General features: G+C 48.5%; 3 protein-coding genes and 1 long non-coding RNA gene across 7 annotated transcripts in view; 2 read left to right on the top strand and 2 right to left on the bottom strand.

Annotated features, from left to right (window-relative positions):
• The window catches only part of FAM47E (family with sequence similarity 47 member E), a 33,148-nt gene extending 29,633 nt beyond the window's left edge, over positions 1 to 3,515 (top strand). For 2 of the 4 annotated variants that reach the window (XM_045985916.1, XM_045985898.1), the window contains 2 exons: positions 369 to 443; positions 3,135 to 3,515. In XM_045985916.1, coding sequence (XP_045841872.1) covers positions 369 to 443; positions 3,135 to 3,200 — 141 coding nt within the window. In that variant the 3' untranslated portion in view covers positions 3,201 to 3,515. Of the gene's footprint in view, positions 1 to 368; positions 613 to 3,134 lie in introns of those variants that run through there. The other 2 variants (XM_045985905.1, XM_045985891.1) reach the window with 1 other exon arrangement.
• An 806-nt stretch (positions 3,516 to 4,321) lies between these two features.
• Positions 4,322 to 6,102, bottom strand: LOC123937199. The gene is made up of 3 exons (XR_006817433.1): positions 5,590 to 6,102; positions 5,175 to 5,386; positions 4,322 to 4,676 (listed from the first exon to the last, which is right to left on the bottom strand). It is a non-coding gene; the product is annotated as an uncharacterized LOC123937199 (long non-coding RNA).
• A 7,542-nt stretch (positions 6,103 to 13,644) lies between these two features.
• On the top strand, positions 13,645 to 18,737 carry STBD1 (starch binding domain 1). The gene is made up of 2 exons (XM_045984700.1): positions 13,645 to 13,977; positions 15,783 to 18,737. Exons 1-2 carry the CDS (start codon positions 13,791 to 13,793, stop codon positions 16,625 to 16,627), a joined length of 1,032 nt encoding a protein of 343 aa, XP_045840656.1. The 5' UTR covers positions 13,645 to 13,790; the 3' UTR covers positions 16,628 to 18,737.
• A 1,177-nt stretch (positions 18,738 to 19,914) lies between these two features.
• The window catches only part of CCDC158 (coiled-coil domain containing 158), a 107,652-nt gene continuing 105,770 nt past the window's right edge, over positions 19,915 to 21,796 (bottom strand). Inside the window, exon 24 of the mRNA XM_045987555.1 lies at positions 19,915 to 20,311. Within this exon, the coding sequence (XP_045843511.1) occupies positions 20,235 to 20,311 (77 nt within the window). The 3' untranslated portion in view covers positions 19,915 to 20,234. The remainder of the gene's footprint in view (positions 20,312 to 21,796) is intronic.

Here is a 21,796-nt window from a genome sequence, read left to right as displayed (position 1 = left end):
GACGGAATATAAATGTCTTACTGAAAAATCACAGTATCACACTTGTCAATCTCAAATAGGTTCGATTCCAGACATCTGGGCTTAATAATTGTCTCATTGCTAAAAAGTGTTGCTTCTCCTTAATACAAGAGTTAGAAAAAAGGGGGTAGGGAAAGGAGAGAAAGTTGGACATCTTTTGAAAGCCTTTATATTCAGCTCATGAACGTTATCTACACGTGTACTCCCAGATGAGAAGGAAGTGATTTCAAATGAGGTACTTTATAAAGAACTGGCTGCTTCTAATTAGGACAAGTGGGAATCAAACTTCTGACAGCTGACGTGTTTTCTTTGTCATTGTTTTTGTTTTAATGTGGATCTTCTTCTTGGAGGAGTTGCTTGCAGACCTTCATGGAACCACTGCCTTTAAGGATTTCATTCTAAGCAGGGGCTACAGGATGCCAAGTGTGAGTCTGGGGTCATTTCAGCAAGACTGGCTGAGGGGTTCACCATTGCTGATGGGACAGCACAGTTGACTACCAAAAGCCAAATACAGCTGGCTCTTGAACAACACAGGCTTGAACTGTGCAGGTCCACTTATATGTGAATATTTGGGGGGCTAAATACAGTATAATACTGTAAATGTATTTTCTCTTATGTCTTCTTAATGACATTTTTCCTCTAGCTTACTTTAATGTAAGAAGACAGTATGTAATATATATATAACATACAAAATATATGTTAATCAACTGCTTATGTGATCAATAAGGCTTCTGGTCAACCTTATAGATTATTAGTAAAATTTCCAGGGAGTCAAAACGTATACATGTATTTTCAGTTGCAGGGGTGTGTTGGTGACCCTGACCCCTGTAGTGTATTGTTCAAAGGTCAACTGTACTTCTCAAAACAGGACTCAGGCTATGGTAGAAAGTGCATGCTTTACCCCCAGACAAAGGCCCAGAGATAGGATTTGGTTTTTGCTTTTTTTATTCTGCCTATTTGATTTCTGCTCTCAGGTGCTGTCTTCCTGCTGACTCACCTTCCTTGAGTTTGGCTTTAATGGGACCGAAGCGAGAGGGGTCCCCGTGCAGGGCGTGTACCTTGCAAACTATGCCACTCAAACACTCTGAAGTCTCTAGAAAGTCTCTGAGTGTCTTTTACTTCCACATCTAAGGACAAAGGGCTGTGGCTTGGGTCAGGACAAAATGGAATTGAGATTCACAATAGTGTCGTACCATGGGGTCAGGCTTGTGTGGAAACAGAACAGGGCAAAAGTTCACTTCCCGGGCACCTACCAGTATTTTCTGTGTTTTCCCCACTTTTTCTTACCCCCTATCTATCCCCCTCTCTTAACCTGGAAAGCTGGCCCCGGTTGCCTTCCACATGGAGCGGCCACGCTGGGAAGGCCATGGGCCACATGGGTGGGGTGGGAGGTTGGCGGAGCAGACCATTTTTAGCAAGAGAGCCTCAGCGCCTGGAGTTCTGTGCCCAGACCAGCGCTGTCACCACAGAAACCAGCGAGCCAGGTTGCTCAAGTCGTATCTCTTGAGTCACTCATTTATGCAGTGTCCCCATGTGCACACCCACGTGTCCTCAGGAAGCCGTGCGGGCAGCGTGAAGTTCAGGAAATGCAATACTAGATTTCTTCTTTTCCACGAATGAGAGAACTAACGGTAGCTTACACTTACCGGCAAGTAAGTGTATTGACTAAGCGCAGATCCAGACGGGTCTCGAAGTTCATGTGAGGGGAAGTCTTGAGTGCGAGGTGGAGACGGGTAGAAGACTCCACGACATGACAGGACTGGGAGGAAATACCATCCTTTAGCTCTGAGCCTCAGTAATAGGCTGAGAGCTATAGTTAACACAATTATCCACATCGATGTACTTGTAACTGCCTCATCTGAATGCAAGGGTCACAAACGTATATATTTACATGGATGATATAGAAAATGTGTCTATAATTTTTTCAAAGATTTATTTATTTGAGAGAGAGAGAGAGCACATGCAGGGGGCAGAGGGAGAGGGAGAGATCCCCAGCAGACTCCCACTGACACAGGGCTCCATCTCACCACCCCGAGATCGTGACCTGAGCCGAAAAAGAGTTGGATACTCAACCGACTGAGCCACCTAGGCACCCTATGTTTATTATATTTTATGTAATTACCTAATTAATTGCACATATTATATATTTTACAACACATGTAAATATACTTAAGCATAAATATAATGATGTATGTGATATATATATGTGTGTGTATATATATGAATGTGTATATATATTCTTCCTGTCAAGGACTATATATATATGTATATCCTTGTTTGCTGTTTCAATAATTCAGTTCTGTCTTAACATTTTTAGTGGCAGAACACTTTTTAAAAAAAATTTTGATTTGTCCCTCGTTGGTGTAATCCATTTTGTCGATGAACATTTACTTCAATTTTGGACAAAAAGAAGCCTGCCTGACACACGGGCTACACTCTTCCGGCTGCATTAACTAGAGAGCGGTGATGTCCTTGACTGCAGCTGAGTCCTCTGAGAACACCTGTCATTCCAAACCCCGGAATACATTTCTTCCTTTATCCTTACATCTTATATCTTCTATTTTCACAATAAATTTTCAACTACAAGGGAGGGAGAAATTTCTTTTTATATATATTTAATATATATAATATTTTTTCAATATTATATCCATATATGTAAACATTCGTTCTTTCCATTCGCGTGAGGTCTGTGCACCCTGTACACACGCACTCACGTATGTCACGTGAGCGCAGGTACTTGATACACGTCCCAGTGTCTGCTGCGGGGTCATCTACCCTATTCCTTACCCTCAGCTTCATTCTGCTACACAGATGGGTCCCGGTTTTTAGTAGAAGGGATGAGCAGCATGAGGCTTTGCTGAGCTGAGCTGGGCTGGACGTGGGCACAGAACGAATGGGAACTGGAGCAGGATACTTCTGATGCTGTACAACTACTTTCCAAAGTCCCACGTTTATCACGCTCATTGGTCAACATGAAATTTTGCGTACTAGAAGGATGTATGTCAGAGTGTGAGATTGTGAATTTGGGCATGGTAGTGACTGCGGGCAGGACTGGACAATTTATTTCCATTTATTTGCCAATCTAATGAAGGTTTACTCTTTTTTTTTTTTTTAAGTTCCTTGCGAAGACGTATGTCAGGAAGGAGCGTAAATGTGAATGTAATAAGACCTCTATAAAATAACTCAAGCATAGAAGAATCCTGGGAAGACGATTATTTTATTTGCTACATACTTGGTTATTTCTCTGTCTCCTTTTAAATTTTAAATAAAATTTATAAGTGTCCCATGGATGTACAACTTTGACTTAGTAACATCCATAAAGTTCATGCTTAATACTTAAAAGCATTTCACAATGGTTGTCTGCTTCCGTTAATCAGTATCTTATACATCCTACCAGTGGTGAGATCAATCTTCACACATAGTCTTCTCACATTTTTGTAGCATTGTCAATATTACATAGTTATATCAACTATTTGTAAAAAAGAAATAAAACCATAAATGAAAGCAGAATGACTCTGGGGCACCTGGCTGACTCCATGGCTGGACCATGAGACTCTTGATCTCGGAGTTGTGCGTCTGAGTCCCACGTTGGGTATAGAGCTTAGCCAAAAATAAAATCTTAAAAAAAAGAAATATATATATATATATAGAAATATATTTATAGAAATATATATATATATATCTCCAATATCCTATTGCATTTTCTGATAGTATTATTTTCCCTAGTCTTGAGTGAATACCTCCTTTATTCTTTTTTTAGAATATTATTTTCTTTAATTTTGAATAAAGTTTACTCAAGTTTTTCCCTTTTTAGGCACATTAGTCTAATTTTTTAATATTTTATTTATTTATTCATGAGAGACAGAGAGAGAGAGGCAGAGGCAGAGGGAGAAGCAGGCTCCCCGCTGAGCAGGGACCCACGACCCGGGACCTGATCCCAGGATCCTGGGATCACCACCTGAACCCAAGGCAGACGCCCAACCGACTGAGCCACCCAGGCACCCTAGGCATGTTAGTCTTGAAAATAAAATGTGTGCCTAAAGATAAAGTCGTAAGTCATAAAATTTAATGGAAATTCAAGATGATATATATTTTAAATATTTTATTTATTTATTTATTTGATACACAGAGAGAGATCACAAGTAGGCAGAGAGGCAGGCAGAGAGAGAGAGGAGGAAGCAGGCCTCCCGCTGAGCAGAGAGCCCGATGCGGGGCTCGATCCCAGGACCCCGAGACCATGACCCGAGCTGAAGGCAGCGGCTCAACCCACTGAACCACCCAGGCGCCCCGATAATATATATTTTAAAATTAATTTTCCAGAGATTATTTCTTGTTAAAAATGCTAGTGCTCATGGTAGAAAAATCAGAAAATGTAAATTAACAAAAAGAATACAAAAGTTGTGACTAATTCCTACAGAGTCAGAAATAATCAATCTTCGCTTACTGGAATACATGTTTCTAGATCTTTCTCTTTGAGACCCACCATGTGAAATTTAACCAAAAAGGGAGTTTATTAAAAGACTATGGAATCCCAAAGTTTTGTGAGTGAGTGATCTGTCTTCAAATGCAGAATCTCTGGGTGTGACCTTCCATCCTCTGGGTCTGTCGGGATTTCCTCAAGGTCATCTGTTTGCAGGACTGGCCACATAGCGGTTGTGCTGCAAATGAGTCTTTGTCACGTCCTCTGTGAGTCCAGACACTTCAGGGTGACGAAGTACATGCCAGAAGCATGGACCCCATAGTGCCAGCCCCTCCTCTAAAATTGCTACTTGGTGAGAACCAGCGTGGCGGTGACTAAGCATTCAGTCAGTCTGGGCGGGGAGAGGAAGGAGACCACTAGGCGCGGCTGGAGTACCTGGGGAAACCCGTGGGCTGACGTGGAAAGGCCAGGTTAGCCTTTTCATGCAATTATTGAGCACCGCCTCTGCAGTGGAGACATTCAGGGTCTGCATGAAGAGCCAAATACCCGCATCCTCTGGAGGACCCGTCCCGAGAGATGCCCTGAGTGCCCTTTCCCTGACGGCCTCGCCACCATCAGCCTGGCCTTCATCATCCCTCCCAGTCTGTGCCCCTTTCCCTGACAGCCTCGCCACCATCAGCCTGGCCTTCATCATCCCTCCCAGTCTGGCTACCGAGCTAAACCCTCAGCTACCGACCAGTACGGGCGACGGAGGCACCTCAGGCCACGTCTCCTTTCAGACGAAGTGGCCGGCAGGATGAAATGCTGAAGATTTGCCTACGGGGACTCTCCTCAGTCGTTCTCCAGGGCCAGCCTTGAGTCGGGCTAGCGTGTTGGGGCGTCCAGTTGCGGCAGCTGCGTTCCTCTCGCGCAGGTTGTCCGTCAGTCCCCTGGCCTGGGCGAGCATCCCTAGGTCAGATGTGTAGACTGAGGCAGAGCAGGAGTGGGGGAAGACCGAGCCCGCCCCGCAGTCTGCTGTGCCTTCCACTTCTGCTCAACCCAGTCCTACATAGAAACCTTCTGCTTGATCACGAGAAGCCGTATAATTTGGTAACTAAACATGTGGACGTGGGGGCCAGGGGATCTGGTTCAAACCAAGCTCTGCTACTTACGAGCTATATGACCGGGGGGCCAATCAGTTATCCTCTCTCAGGATCAGTTTTCTCAGCGGAAGCAGGGATAGTGGCGAAATGACAGAACTGCCTCCCAGAATTGTGGTGAAGATGAAAGGGAATGTTAGAAGTAAACTGCACGGAACAGAGCCTGGCAGGTCGTGCGGACCCATGGAATGTGAGCTGACCTCTTGGTGCAGCGGAACAGATGAGCCCGTGTTTACAATGGGCACCAGCTGCCTGGCTGCCTAACGGCTCATGATCAGGCCGCTGTACCTATTGGTGCCAAGCCACAAACCGAGATTGGCCTCTCCAAAGGAGACTAGTTAGAGTTCACAGAATTCACGGCTGGGCTGCAAAACCCTGGGGCTTGTGCTCGGCCTCAGCTTTCTGGACGTGCCAAAGCTCCGCGCGGCGGCCCTATCTGCCACAGGTGTTTCAAATCCACTGGATTCCTTGGATCGGGGGGCAGAGCTTCCTGGACCGGCTACCAGGCTTCTCTTGCTTCAAGCCGCACTCAGCGCTGCCAACCTCTCAGCTGCCCGGAGAAATGAGCTGAACCAGCACCTCTAAATCCGGCCTTCGGTCTCCAAACACAAGAGCAAGTCGCACAGCGTTACACATTCTTTCCGATGCCCAGACATGAGATGGGAGGAACTCCAAGGGCATAGATCCTGATAAAAAGTTGTTAATAGTTAACAAAAGTTAGTAACTACATTGCTACAAGTTTTTGAGTTTTTATTATCTTGTTGTTAATGTAATTTACCTAACTGTACGTATATTTAAGTTTTAATAATGACCGTGTTTACCAAGCAGCTCACGAAATTCCCGAAAATGTCTCACCTGGCTTTTCTGATCTGGCACAAACTGTCTCTGGCACACTACTGATGGCGAGACTCGAGGCTAGGAGGGGTGTTAGCGATGGAGGATGAAGAGATTTGGCTACCCCAACCTCTGGCTGGATTATTTCCACTATGGTCATTACAGAGTCTTCGTGCAGGGTGAGAAAAGCCTCCCACACGGGGGACAGGGAGGAGCTGTCCGACGGGGGAGGCTGCATTAGTTTGGGTCTGCCAAGGAGCAGATGGCAAAACGGGATTAGAAGTTTGAGAGATTTCCTGGAAGAAGGAGCAGGAGAACATAGGGGGAGCTTGTGGAAGGAGAGAGAGAAGGAAGGAGGATCGGGGAAGGAAGAAGCTTGAACGGTAGCATAATTCGAATAAAGGTTTGGCCAGGCCTTGAACTTACTGTTCCCCAAATAACACTGTATGTCTGCGTATGGTCTTGTGCAAAACTCTCCCTGGGCCAAGCGTGTCCGGAGCGGGATTACTGAATCATGGGCTCTTCGGTTTCATCCAGATTGTTCTCCAGACTGTTTCTCCCTGTTTATTCTCACTGGCAACATCACATCTTCCTTCTAATATTTGGATGTAAAACGACATAATATTGTTGTTTTAATTTCCATTTATCTGTTTACCAGTGAATTGAGTATTTCCGTACCTTTTTGCTAGCCATTCATTTATTCAACTAAAAATGACTGTGAGTGCCTTTATATTCCAGGTGCTGTTCTAGGCCTCGGGGAAAAGCATCCCCCATTCATTTTCCAACCCAGCTCCATTTTCCATTGGAGTTTGTGTTTTTGTTTGCAATTTTTGGCAATTTGTCCGAGTTCATTACAGATCCACAAACTAATCCCTTGTCAGTTTTAATAACAGAAATCTCCCCGTCGGGATCTGTCTGCTGACCTTATCCATGACATTCTTCAATGATTAGCCTTATTTTGATAATGTCAAGACATATTTTGGCCTCCTATGTGACGCAATATCACAGTGATAGTCTCCTGGATTTTGTTCTATCAGCTCTCAGTAGTTTTTTGCAGTTTTGTGGTAGTTTTACCATTGACGTAGCACTTTATTCCACCTGGAGTCCTCCCTTGTACGTGTGCAGAGGCATAATCTAGCTTTCTTCCAGTATAGTGAGCTAGATTTCCCAACACAGATTTCCCTTTTCTCTGAAGGCTTCATCATTTCGCATAAGAAGAGGTTGCCGCATCGAGTCTATTCTGGAACTAAGATGAGTCAGAGGTTTGCAAACATTGGCAGTTTGAAAATGTCCCTGTGAAATCTGAGCCTGGGCGGCTCCAATGTGACTGCTCTGCAGAACGGTTTGGCTTGTGGCTCGTGCCCTGGGGAGGAGCTGCAGCCAGAGGCTTGAGAGCCCCGGACAGGTTCTGGTGGTGGGTGCATTCCCCCCAGGAGGCGAGGGCTGGCAGAGAGAGCAATTACAAATTAGGAACAAGGCTGAAATTCACCGTAAATGTTGGAAAAGCACCCAGAGGTGTTCTCTGGTGTCACCCATCCACATTTGCACACTCACCTCTCAGATTTATGCTTTGAAACTTGGACATGGTTTAGTAACCAGCTGTGAGGGACTCAGTGCAGCTAGAATTTCAGAGCCTGGGTCCTGGGAGGTCAGAATACTGGGTTCAAATCCCAGTTCAGTCACTCATCAGCTTTGTGACCTTGTGTAGTTTTCTTCTCTTGGGGCGTTACACGAGATCATCCTTATAAAGCACTTAGCCTAGGGCGCCTGGGTGGCTCAGTGGGTTAAGCAACTGCCTTCAGCTCAGGTCATGATCCCAGGGTCCTGGGTTCGAGTCCTACATCGGGCTCCCCCTGCTCTGTGGGGAGCCTACTTCTCCTTCTCTCTCTGCCTGCTGCTCCCCCTGCTTGTGCACTCTCTTGCTCTCTCTCTCTCCGTCAAATAAATAAATAAAATCTTTAAAAAAAAAAAGCACTTAGCCTAGTGCCAGTATACACGAGGTATTCAATGAAAAAAAAGACAATGAAAAGGCCTACAGATAATAGACTTTGCATTCTAGAACGCAAAGAATAAACAAACTCTGGCCCTCGAGGAATATATGCTCTCGTCTGGGGATGAGATAAACCAGAAATATGATTATACCAACACAGAAAACCTCCTATTTTGTTCTAAGACAGTGTACAATATGTAATTATTTTCTTTGAAGTCGGCCAACACGTCAGTTTGAGGGTTGGGGGCTGAGAGTGGGATTGTGGACTAGGGTAAGATTCCACGGAAGTAAGTGCCTTCTAGGAAATCTCTAGATGGGGAGGTGAAGGTCCCAGCGGAAGAGTCCCTGTTGGGCTGGAGTGCAGATCAATGGGAAAAGCCTGGCCTGGAGTGGTCCTTAGGGCTGTGTCATAGAGACCTTGAAGGCTCCCGAGGGGTTGAAGTTAGTCTGGTAGACCCAGGAGATGCCCTTGGGGAGCTGCTCCGTAGGAGGAGTAAACCCTGAGTGGTTGCAGAGTGGATCAAAACCAGAGGGGAGGGAGGTGCAGACAGGAGCTAGGAAGTGGTTGCCTGGTCCTCTGGACAGTTAAGTGGGGTCTGAGTGGGGGCGAGGACCCCAGGATGCCGGGGAAGGGAGCAAAGCAGAGACCCAGGACTGGAGAATCAACATGATCCAGGAGGGACAGGTCTTCCAATAGGTGCTCTCTCCTCCCAGTGGCAATTTCCTCTGCTTTCCATCAAACCTCAGCTGGACCTCCTCTCTCCCACTCAGCTGAGGCCGTCACTCCCTGCCTCCGTTGTCCATTCTTTCCTGTTCGCATGCCTCTTCCCTCTCCTTCATTCATCGCAGGCCAACCCTTCCCCTGGTGTTCGAGCCGCTGCTTCCTCTCCTCTTACGGAATTCCCACGACACACTCCCTCTGCTCACAACTTCAGGTGGGGTCTTAATCTTAAAACCAACCAGCAAAATGGGTTTCTTCCGGAACAGCCGAGAGCGGCAACGTGAAACGACCAAGAGCTAGAAAACCAGAGGCTGGCCCGAAGAACAAAGAAAAGGACACACATTTATAGAGGACAAGGGGAAAGCGGGGAAGGTCTGTTAGTAACAAAAAGTCCATTGGAGGAAATTGGGAAGTGGAAATAAAATGGTTTTTCCTTGGTTGAGTTGTGATAGTCTCTTATTGGCTGGACTGTTGCTGGAAAAGGAGAAACGTTTCTTCCTCCTGCTGGGCTAGTGCAGTAGGAGCTCAGGCAGAATCACCGCTGGGTCCTTCTCTTCTTGTTAGGTCCGCAGCTGAGCACAGCTCGTAGGCCGAGCGAGCCCCCCTTCCTCCCTGGAGGACTCCGTTTTAAACGAGGTTTCCTTTTGTTAATTTCCAGTCTTCATGGGCTCTTTGCTCCTTACAAACATGCCCAGGTAGGTCTTTCTCGGTCTGAAAGACCTTCTTTTGGACCCTGTTCTGGTCTTAAGGGACACTTCTATTTCTCTCCTACGCCTTGCCTCCAGATTTCTTGAGAGAAGGCTGACTCGCTGTTGGACGTCATAGCCTTCCCCACGTTTATATCTCATCCTTCCAAAACTGAATGCTTACCCTCACAAACACTGAAGTCACCGATGACCTCGTACAGGTCAAATCCAACCATTTCTTCTTAGTCCTTTATCCTCTTAAATTCCGCTGAGCAACATCCCTGTTCTCCTCCCCACCACCTTCTTGCACTGATTTTGGAAATAAGTCTCCCTGTTCTCTCTCTTCCCTAACTCTTCCTTCCCATCCTCTTTCATCCCCTGGCTTTGCAAACAAAGCTGCTTTTGATCTGTGTTCATACGCATAATGGATATGAATATTGGATATTTTAAAATTTTGTGTATTATATATATGTACATATCATGTATTTAACTTAAAAATATCTATATATTTTATATATAACATACCTATATCTATTTATACTCTATTAATAGAATAGTAATGAATTAGAAAATGGGCACTTTGACCCCTAAAATATAATATAAAGACATAATAGCAACATAAGTCGCCATAGGGAGGCGGCTTTCCAATCTTCCTCCTTGAAATTACGCCAAGGGCTGAAGGGCGCTGATTTTGATTTCCCTTTGGAACGTTCATCTCTGCCATAGATTTTGCTGCCGCTCTCTGGGAGGAATTTCCAGTCTCTCTCATGAAACAACACGCCTCCGGTTCCAGCTTCCTGCGAGCGCCTCCAGTTGAACACAACCCACCAGAGGCATTGTTCCTCCCGTTTCTACTGAATTGCCTTCCTTTTCTGTTTCTGTCTCGCTAGGCTCAAAGGACTCCTACAAACAGGCAACACTGTCTGCAACCGTATCGTGATAAACATGGTCCAGTTAGTGCCGTGAGCACGGTTTTGGATTAAGTAGCCACAGACTTCCGAGAAATACGGTAGTGAGTGGAGTAGTGCCTTTTTTTTTTTCTTTTTAAAGCAGCAACACAAATCGATGAGTCAACATTTAAGTTTGGAAAAGCCAAAAGGAAGGCCAAATAATGTTTTTTAAAAATGTTTCATGAGAAATCTGATATAATAGAAAAAGAATTCTGGTGGGTGGAAAGAATTGCATTATTTATTGGCTATATTTTTAATCAGTAGCAATTGATGACAACAATAAGCCTTTACTAAGAACCTTCTAGTTATTAGAAATGGATAGTGGGGCTGCTTTCTATGAGTTTACAGATCCTCTGGGATTTCATTTCTGAGTACACTGATAAACTTTGACCAATGAGCAGCTCACGGTTTTCCGTGAGGAAATATAATATTCAAGGATTTTCATAACATTTATAAAATCACTCCGTTGGCTTGAGAATTTGTAAAATTCAAGAACATTCTATGTCCTTGTCCTAGGACATCAAGTTTTACTTTGAAAAAGGGAGATACAATAACTCTAAAATTTTCTTTAAAATTCTATTAAAAATTAGATCTATAATAATCTTATGACTCAAGAATGAATGATTAAGACAGAGTCCATGAGAAGGTTATTTTTTAATAGTGACATTCACTTTCTTAAAAGTGATACCACTTTTTATTATTTTCAACTTACCTCAAGATTTTTTTTTTTTTATCTTAAAGCTCTCTGGATTGAGATGAATGGGTGGTTGTTAGTGGTTTTAAATTTTAGAGGTCCTTCTTTTTAAAGATTTTTTTTTTTTTAATATTTGACAGAGAGAGATCACAAGTAGGCAGAGAGGCAGGCAGAGAGAGGAGGAAGCAGGCTCCCTGCTGAGCAGAGAGCCCCATGGGGGGGGGGCTCGATCCCTGGGATCATGATCTGAGCAGAAGGCAGAGGCTTAACCCAATGAGCCACCTAGGAGCCCCTAAATTTTAGAGGTCTTTAAAAGTTCATCATTGACTTCCTAATTAAGACATAAAACCGGGGCGCCTGGGTGGCTCAGTGGGTTAAGCCGCTGCCTTCGGCTCAGGTCATGATCTCAGGGTCCTGGGATCGAGTCCCGCATCGGGCTCTCTGCTCAGCAGGGAGCCTACTTCTCTCTCTGCCTGCCTCTCTGTCTACTTGTGATCTCTTTCTGTCAAGTAAATAAATAAATAAAAATCTAAAAAAAAATTAAAAAAAAAAAAAGACATAAAACCTACTTGACAAAAAAAGAAAAAATAGCATCCTCATTGCACTAGAAAAGGCAAATAGAACCTATATGAGGAAGATGGCATTAAGCTCCAGCCTGTTTAATCCATTCACTCAGCCTGTGCTTGTTGAGGGACCACTCTGGGAATGTTCTGGGTGCGGGGAATTCAGCAGAAAACAAAGGACAATAAACTCTGCTTTCATGTAGTTTACCTGAAGATAAGGAAAGTAATCAACCAGAACAAATCCGGGATTTTACAATGTATTAGAAGTGACGCCCTAGGGAGCCTGGGTGGCTCAGACCTTTAAGCCTTTGCCTTTGGCTCAGGTCATGATCTCAGGGTCCTGGGATCAAGCCCTGCGTGGGTCTCTCTGCTCAGCGGGGAGCTTGCTTCTCCCTCTCCCCCGCCCCTGGCTTGTGCTCTCTTTCACTCACTCAAATAAATAAATAGTATCTTAGAAAGAAAAAAAAAGAGAGAGAATGCTAAGGAGAAAAATAAAGCAAAGGAGAGTGAAGGGAGGAGGGGGTTGCAGTTGAACTTGGGATTGTCCGGGAAGGGCTCCCGGGGCAGAGGGGGCTTGTGCGAACACCTGTAGAGGGGGAGGGGGGAGGACAGTCATCCGCGTGGCCGTCTGCACACTCATGCACTCATTTTCCGGCCCAGGACAAGCCCCCCGGCTCCCCGCTTCCTGGCATTGCCACCTCCGCATCTGCAGCGCTTCGCCTGTCCCCACTCTCCCTGCGCGGGCGTCCGGGGAGACGGCCCCGCCCCGCCCCCACCGTCCCCTCCCCGCCCCAGGCCCGGAGGGGTGGTGACCCGAGGGGGCTCGCGGCGGCCCCCCAGGAGCCGGGTCGGGGCTGCGTGCCCGAGCGCGGCGCACACCGGAGCGGTTCGGAGCGGTTCGTCCGGCCGCGGCGAGCCCGTGCGCTCGCGGCTCCAGGCGGTGAGGCCGGCGGCGACCCCGGTCGCTGCGGGGGGAACCGCGTTGCCGGCGAGGGACACGGCGGGGACTCGGCCGCGCGCACTGCCGGCTGGAGGCCGTGTGGAGGCCGTCGGTCCGCAGGGGAGGCCCGGGAAGACCGTGCGCCCGGGGCCGCGGCCCCACTCGTCAGCCGGTCCGCGGGAGCCGGTCCCGGGGCGCACCCGGCGGCCCGCGACGTGCAAGCCACACGCGGCTGCAAGAGGTCGCGGAGGAAGGACGGCGGGACGTGGCCGAGACGGGGTCACCGACGGACGGGCCCAGCCCTTTCATTTTACCGGGGCGCAGGGGCGCGGCCGACCGGAGGCCCAGAGGGCTCGCCCCTCCCCCCCCGGGCTCGGCACCTCCAGCCGGAGCCAGACCCCGGCGTCCCGGACGCACGCGGGCCTCCCCCGCGTCGGAGTTCCCGGAACCCGCGTCTGGGCGGCCCGGCTGAAGGCTGCGGGAGGCGGCGCGGAGGTGCCGGAGCCGGGCCGGGCTGGCGGCGGCGGCGGGCGCCCTGGGCTCTCCCCGCAGGCCACACGCCGAGCGCGGCGTCCGCGCCCCTGCCAGCCCCGGGCGGGGTCGGGCGTGCGCGCGCGGGAGGAGGCGGGCGCGCGAGTCCCCGCCCGGCCGGAGCACGGGGCGGCATCCCCGGGGCGGGGGCGGGGCGGGGCTGGGGACGCGGAGTTTTAGGCGCCGAGGACCCGCCCCGCGCAGGAGCGCCGGCCGCCGGGGCCGCGGGGTCGGTGTGGCTGTGCCGGCGGGACCCGAGCCCGCGTCCCTCGCCGTCGGCCCCCGCAGCGGCAGCCTCTCAGCCATGGGCGCCGTCTGGTCCGCCCTGCTGGTCGGAGGGGGCCTGGCCGGAGCGATCTTCGTGTGGCTGCTGCGGGACGCGGAGCAGAAGGACGCCCCTCCTGGGGACGCTGCGGCCCCGGGGAGCGATCCGGGCGGCGCCGGGGGACTGAGCCCCGGACCCTCCGGGCGGGAGCTGGTCGCCAAGCCAGGTACTCTCCCTCCCACGTCGCGAGGGCAGGTCTGCCGGGGGCTCTGAAGCCCACCCGGAGCTCTTCTCGGGGCGCTTTCCCGCGGGCCAGCCTCCCCCGCCCCGGGCCCGACCCGCCCCGGGCTCCACCCTCCGCACGCCGGCATCTTCCCCGGCCGGGGCGCACGCGGAGCAGGTTGCTCGCCTCCGCCGAGGCCCGGGGGGTTCCGGCCCCAGCGTCCCAGGGCAGCGCCCGGCAGAGTGTCCGGCCGTCCAGGGGGGATGGGCTCCTGCGCTCGGCGGCGCTTGGCGCAGTGCGGGCGGCTGCAGCGGGGCGCCCCTGCCGGGCCTTCCGGAGGAAGTTATGAGGATCCGGGGATCCTAGGACCCTCTTCGATCTCCCACCGAGCAGGGACACTTTCTCAGCCCCAATCCCGTAGCCACACGTCCTCCCATCCCTCACCCCTGGGGAGAGCTGGGTTTGGGAACACCCAGGCTGTGAGCACCTCCCGCTGTCCGGAGGCTTCTGTCAGGAAGGCAAAGTTCAAGTTGGGTCTCTGGCCACGAAGGCCTCAGCCGAAGCCTTAGGGCTGGGTGCTGGCCGCTCATTTCAGAGCTGTGGGCGCTGACGGGGCAGGGGTGTCTGGTAGCCAGGGAAGGTTCCCAACAGGGGACCCAACTCCGACGAGCAGAATTGACGTCCGAGCTGTGTGTGTACATGTGAGCGACTGTGACTAGCCCAAGTGAGAGCCCTGGCAGAAAACCTTCGCTTCCAGGGCCCTCGCTCGGCCAGCTGCCCATGCCTGGACTCCAGCCGCCGGTGAGAATGACATCGGGAGCTTTATTTTTAGTGGAGCCTCTGTAGCCCTTTGAAAATCTGCCTCCGTGTTTTCCCTCTGGTTGATCTGGGATGAGCAAAGAGCTCATTTATCTTCGGCTGAAAACCAGCCTCGTGTTTTAGGTTGGAAGATTGGGAATTCCGGGAAATATTACGTCTCACAACAGAACCATTAAAAAGAGATGAAATTAGACAAGGCCAACCCCTAATCCCAAGAGAAAACCCCCGCCTGTGCTGACTGTATGACTTTGGAGATTTCGATCTTGTAGGGAGCTATTCAGACTGACGGCCAAGAAGGAAACAGCTTTTAGGGAGCTTGGATTGTGCACTAGAACATTTTTTTTTTTAAAGTGTACAGTGGGAGGGGATGTGAAAAGCCCACCTTTTGTTGAAGAGGTACCTGCTGCATATGGGTTGGCAAAGGAGAAACCAGCGTCTCCCCCCACCAGCGCCAACTCTGGCCCAGTGACGCCCCGCTGTCCTCTGTATCTGCCCCAGCGACAGCAGCTGGGGATCTGCCCACATCTGGGAGAGCTGATCCCCAGTCTGCACGCAGTTGCTAAGAGTACAAGTGTCCTCTCAGGGTCTGTGGGGTAGCCATGCGGATCTTTGCCCCGCAGGCGGAACAGCATTTTTTGATGCTAGAAGCCGAACAACACGGCTGCGTGCCAGCATGGCCCGAACGGCAGAGATCATCGAGGACCAGGACTGGGTTACAAGGCTGCCTCTTCAACCTGCCACTTCATTTACGCTCTTGCGTGGGCGCCCGGCTGTGCCTTTTATTACTAGATATACAGGCATATTCTTAGAGCAGACCGTTGGCTCTGTTAGTGTCTGACTCTGTAATTAAGAACTTGCTTTGAGTCGGATGGATTCTGCGAGCTACAGATAGATGAGTGGTAAAGACTTCAATAACTAAACCTATTTTCTCAGCCTTTTTTCTCGCAAGGACTGCCTCACACCATTACATTTTCCCTCTTGTTTCTTAGAGCATCTTCAAGAAAGCAACGGATGTTTGGTTTCAGAGACCACAGGCCATGGTAACTTGCAGGAAGCGACTTGGAGACTGCAGAGTCCTTCTGGAAAAGACAGTGATTGTGACCGTTCAAGAGAGCATGTTCCTTCTGGAAGGTTTCCAGACCCGGAATCTCTGGCCACATCTGAGACTGGAAACTCTCGGGGTTACTCTAAAGTCTCAAGAAATGAAAGCCCTGAGTCTCCTGTAGGAGGATGGGGATTCCAGAAAGGAAGAGAGACTATTGCTAAAGTAGCTTCCTGTTTTGCAGAAAAGCTGTATTCTAGCAACCTGGTCATTGACAGAGCCAAGGAGGTGAGCCTCGCGCAGCTGAGCAATCAGGACCGCGCGGACAACGAGGACTGGGAAATGGTGTCCAGGCACTCATCTTGCGGAGATGTTAGTTTGAGTGGCAGTCCTGAGGCTGCAGGGTTAAGTCCAAACCAGGGAATGGACTGTGGCCGAAGAGGAGGTCAGGAAGTGGACGTGAGACGACAAAAGGCAGGAGCGGCATCTCTAGGGTCTCAGCGAGTCCGCATCCACTTCCAGGTCCATTATGTGCCGAGCACTGGTTCCCAGCTCGTGGCGGTAACCGGAGACCACGAGAGTCTTGGGAGGTGGAAGTCCTACATCGCACTCCAGCGTAGCGAGGATGGGTTCTGGTTCCGCTCCGTGCCCCTGCCCGCAGACACGGTGGTGGCGTGGAAGTTCATAGTGGTAGACAACGGGGAGATCACCCGCTGGGAAGAATGCAGCAACAGGTCCCTTGACACTGGCCGTGAGGATAGAGTAGTTCAGAAGTGGTGGGGGATTCCCTGAGTCCGTTTTTCAAAGTACCGGAGAGGCTGCTGCAGAATCTGACAGAGGCTAGGTCTGCGGAGCACACTGAGTGATTTTCGATAAACGAAGCAGAACTCCAAGTTTAGCCATCGGAGTTGTTTCAGGTTTGCCAGTGGCTTTTGTCTAATGTGCAGAACTATACATATGTAGGTAATGGCTTCGGCGCGCATGGCTGTTTTCCCCGTGGCCTGATGCGTGGGTTTTTGCTGGTCCATCGTTACTTCAGGGCTCTGTCCTCCCGGGCGTGACCTGGCCAAGCTGCTAGTGTGGACAGGCCAGGACACACACAAAGCCACCTGGCTGCAGAGGGCTCAGGCTTGAGCGTCTGGCTGTTCCTCAAGCCCAGGGAGGGAAGCAAACATCATTCGAAAAGAGCAGCTTTCCTATTGGTACAGCTGGAGAAACTCTCCTTACTACATGCACACTTCATATTTAAAAATAATTAATGCCATATGCAACTGTGATCAGAAATACCTGGTCGCAAGATATGATTAGCAAGGATGCGAAGACTTTTTTTTTTTTTTTTGCTTGATTTTACCTGCTAGCTGTGGATTGAAGGTAGCGAGGAAGTCTTTGTCTTGATGATGGCAAACTGGTGTAGAAAAAGGGCCTGGTCAGAGTCGGTCATTGGGAGGAGCCCGAGAGGAGATGGAACAGGAATGGGATTAGGGTGTAGACTGAGCGATGTGTCCTGAGTGATGGTCCTAGAGGCCGGGGAGGTCCAGGTACAGCCTATGGGGAGTGGGAATGGGGACAGGGGGAGGACACAGCTGTCACTACCTCTAGGGCCTTTGTAGGACCATCTCTCTCCTTGCCCCTCCTCTCTCACCGGTCTAGACTGATAGGACTGGCCCACAGCAATCATTTCTCCTGCCCTTTCCTTTCAGACCAGTAGCTATCTTGGATAACAAAATTATAACAGGACAGGGATACAGAAGTACATCTTTGTTCTGAGAAGAAATAAAACATTTAAACTTTATTATAACTGAACAAATAAAATCTGAGTTTTAATATCTTTATTAAGTGTCTGAATTACTCGTCTAAACCTTAGTACCATAATAGCTTAGTACCATAATAGGTAAAATATCATACCTGTACTTTCCTCCACTAATAACACATACGTAGAAAAAAACCAAACATCGAGAGGCAAGAGGGGTCCATTTTTCTCCTCCCTTTGGAGAAAACATTTTAGAATTTTTTTTAAAAAAAACTACCCTTGTTCGTAAGGACATTATGCATACCTGTACTTGAATTTTTATATGTTAAAACGGCTTGTAATAAGTATAACATCTTTTGGCGAAACACAGTGCTTAATCTTGGTTATAGGTGGTCTTTGCTGAAAAGAGCATAAACCCCATAGAAAATATATTAGGAAGTGCTTAAAAGAACATAATTTTTGGCTCATAGCACTTGTATGTTAAATTCACATATGTGTTTTATACTCTTCAGGATGACTTTCATATTCTACCGGTAAAATCTTCATAGGGCATTTACCCTTACTTCTCCGAATGCGCAACATTTCTGTTAGGTAAAATTGAAGGTAAAACAATTTACAATAAAAGTATCTTGACCAGCAATTCTGTTACCTGATGAAATAAAAATTAATCTTTCAGTAAAACCAACTGAGGTAAGATACAGTATTAAACCGCGCATTTTAAAAAATTGTTGTAAAATTGGACATGCTTAGAGCATCCACGCTGCCATTTAGAAGAGAAACGGGAGGGTTTGGGTGATGATCTGCACTGGTGAGGACTGATGCCCGCTGGGATCACAGGCAGACACCAGGCGCCTAAAGAAGGCTGCAGCAGGGGGCGCCAGGCACGGTGGGTTAAGCCCTGCCTTCGGCCCAGGTCATGGTTTCAGGGTCCTGGGATCGAGCCTCGCATCCCTGCTCCGCAGGGAGCCTGCTTCCTCCTCTCTCCCTGCCTGCCTCTCTGCCTACTTGTGATCTCTGTCAAATAAATAAGATCTTTAAAAAAAAAAGCCTGCAGCAGAAGCCAGTTTCTCGCTCACTAATAAGCGGCGGGTGTTTCTGGTAGCCGGGCACCTCTCCTTGTCACCCAGGCTGCTTCTGTGCTGAGGCTCTGCCATCCCCTAGGACCTCCCTGTCCACCGGACCCAGCTCATGGAAGGGGCGTGAAGTAAAGCTTCTGGCCAGAGAGTGCCCCATACTGCTCTGACCAGCGAGAAGCCGTCAGGAGACAGGAGGGCAGAGGCAGGACCCGAGAGCCCGTGCAGGGCAGTGGGGCATCCGGAGGTCTGGGCTGTGCCCGGGAGTGTGGACTGTTCTGGACAGCCGTACGTCCGCCACACTGTCCTGCGGTCTGGGCAGGAAGACCAGAGAGACTGATTACGGGGTGCGGCTGAAAGCTCCCCTAAGGGGACAGGGCGGGTGGTGGGTGGCTGATCAAGCCCTGGAGGAGACTGCAGAGCTTCCAGGTGGGCAAACACATCCAGCTTCTGGGGAGGACGAAGTGCCCGAGAGGATGTGAAGGCTTCTCGGATGGGACTGTCTCACTTTGCCAGGCGCATCTCTCCCCGTTCACCGCTCCGGGGCGCTTCCTTGCAAACACATCGGTAACACTCAGTAAAACACTTGCTGAGTGCTGTGATCTGTTCTAGCAAATCGGACACACGGAGGCACGGGTGCGGGGAACCCCGATTCGGAGCAGGTGGTTTTGAAGCCCGGGTGGTCCAGCCGCGCGCCTGCATCCCAAGTGGGGGACAGTCTTGGGGGGCTGAACCCTGGAGCCCAGAGAATCTGGCACTGACTGCGGGTAGCCGGTGCGAGGATCGAGCTGACCCCTAGGCCGGCTGGCTGGTGTCTGCAGAGAACAGTCAGAAGACGCTCCTCGCACAAATCCTCAATCTAAGAAAATCTAATCGAGGCCAGCTTCTAACTAGAAGTTACCCACTGGCTGAAGAACACGTTTGTTCCCTTTTCTTTGTAGTTATTACTATGTGAGAGAGAAACCTTTCCAACAGTTTCATAGGGGCCCTGATGTTGTTATCTGATGACATTCATCGATAAAGATGGAACAGTGAGTTCAGGGTCACAGAAGGAATCCCCGCCAGTACACCGGAGTCTGTCCTTTTGCTCTGGCCATTATACCACAGATTTTACAAATGTACACAAATGTTCACAATGTCTATGTTTCAAATGTACATATTTCAAAAGTCATGAAATTTTAAGTGTACATATTTCAATGTACATGTTTCAAATGTACACAAATATTTACAAATGTACAAATGTTCACAAATGTGAGTTTTTTTTTTTAAAGCCGAAAACAGTAAGTATTGCTTAAGCACCAGTGAAGATAACGAAAACATAATTATTCCGGCACACTGGTCTGAGCACCGGTTCATACCTTACAAGGTACGCATCTCTTTCACGTCTGGCTAGAACGGTGTAAAGTTTAACTATGGGAGCATTCAAGAATAGTTTATTTCAAAATAGAGTTTACAGGACAGGGTATCTTTTATTAAATTTTCACATAAAAAGAAAAAAGTACACAGGGCACTAATTATAAGCAACACCACAATTAATTGGGCCTCCTTCCTCTGTAAAGAGGAGGCAAACAATGTATCATTTTAGTAACATTTTTTCCTGGTCTTTCACTTTCTGTATCCTCTTTTCTTGATTTCTGATCATTGAAGACATTGCTGAAAATGTTGACAAAACAAAGTTAGATTAGCAACATCTACTCCGGGTTTAAATTCTATAATGTGCTTCTTAAAAGGTCAGCTTGCTACTATGGAATAAATACATTCTGAGCTCAGGAAGTTCTTAAACATTTCAAAGTAGCGTATTTTTTAAGAGATTGATATTAAAGAGCTAATAAGGGTAAATCTTTACTCTTTCAGTTGATTTAAGTGAGCATAAGATTGCGGAAGTTATACACACTAACTGGAAGTAAGCTGAACCCCTCAGAAGGGTACCGTGAGAGACGAGGGTGAAGGTCAGTATTGGGCTCTGCTCCCCCAGTTTGCTGACTGAACCCCCTCAGCGGTCATCACGGAAGACAGTTTGGTGAGTATATTCGTGTACAAGCACACACGTGCACACACACACACACTCGGCTTTACACAAATGGAAATATGTGGTATAAGTTGTTGTTCTTATAGAAAAACGTCAATATTTTTCCAGTTCAACTCATGTTTTGTTATGACCGCACAGTGTTCCATTATACGGATGTACCGACATGTTAGTAAATAAAATTTTAAAAGGTTGATTTCTCGTGCTTCTGACTACGGAGTGAATCAGTCGTGGGGATGGCAGGTACAGCGCAGGGAACAGAGTGAATGGTATCGTAATGGCATTGCGTGGCGGGTGACAGGCGGTAGCTACACTTGCGGTGAGCACAGCCCAGAGAAGCTGACCACTGTGTTGGTGCCGAAACTAAGACGACATTGTCAGCCACACTTCAGTAGAGAAGCTGCTCTCTCAGTGTGGAGGATCGTAAGGGAAGGGAAGGAAAACTGGATGGGAAGTCATCAGAGAGGGAGACAAACCATGAGAGACTCTTAACTCTAAGAAACAAGCTGAGGGTCGCCGGGGAGGAGGTGGGTGGGGCTGGGTTAACTGGGTGACGGGCATGGAGGAGGGCGCGAGATGGGATGAGCACTGGGTGTTCTACGCAACTGATGAACTGTTGACCACCACCTCTGAAACTAATGATGTACCATATGTTGGCTACTTCAATTAAAAAACTGCTTATTTCATTTACAGACAAGGCTATTTGTAAACTGGCTTTTGTGTGTTTGTACAATTTTTTTCTTGAATTAATTGCTGAAAGTGGAATTTCTGGGTCAAATCATATGCACAATTTAAATTTTGATTAAGGCTACCAAAATTCTCTCCAAAATATCTGTTTCATGATTTCCAAGAGACATTCCATCCAGACAATGCATCACATAAAAAGGTCTTTTTATTTTTTAAAAGATACAATATGTCTCCCATTTGGATCATTACATTCTTATACTGAGTACATACTCAAATATATACTCAGAAATGAAGTCAAATGTGAATAAAATGGGGCCAGTAAGATAATGCATCCTTTAAAAAAACACAATAGGCTTAAAATCAAATGCTTTTCTTGGTGTACATACACAGGGATCTGGGATTATTAGAAGGGATTTGGAGTTTTC

This window comes from Meles meles, chromosome 2, assembly GCF_922984935.1.
Source record: "Meles meles chromosome 2, mMelMel3.1 paternal haplotype, whole genome shotgun sequence".
In the NCBI taxonomy this organism is placed as follows: Eukaryota; Metazoa; Chordata; class Mammalia; order Carnivora; family Mustelidae; genus Meles; species Meles meles.
This window is presented reverse-complemented; position numbering and strand designations above follow the sequence as displayed.

Bases quoted from the DNA above. Each gene is read 5' to 3' on its own strand.
- STBD1 (XM_045984700.1), top strand. From the start codon at position 13,791: ATGGGCGCCGTCTGGTCCGCCCTGCTGGTCGGAGGGGGCCTGGCCGGA. The intron at 13,978-15,782 runs GTACTCTCCCTC...CTTGTTTCTTAG, and splicing joins GGAGCTGGTCGCCAAGCCAG to AGCATCTTCAAGAAAGCAAC.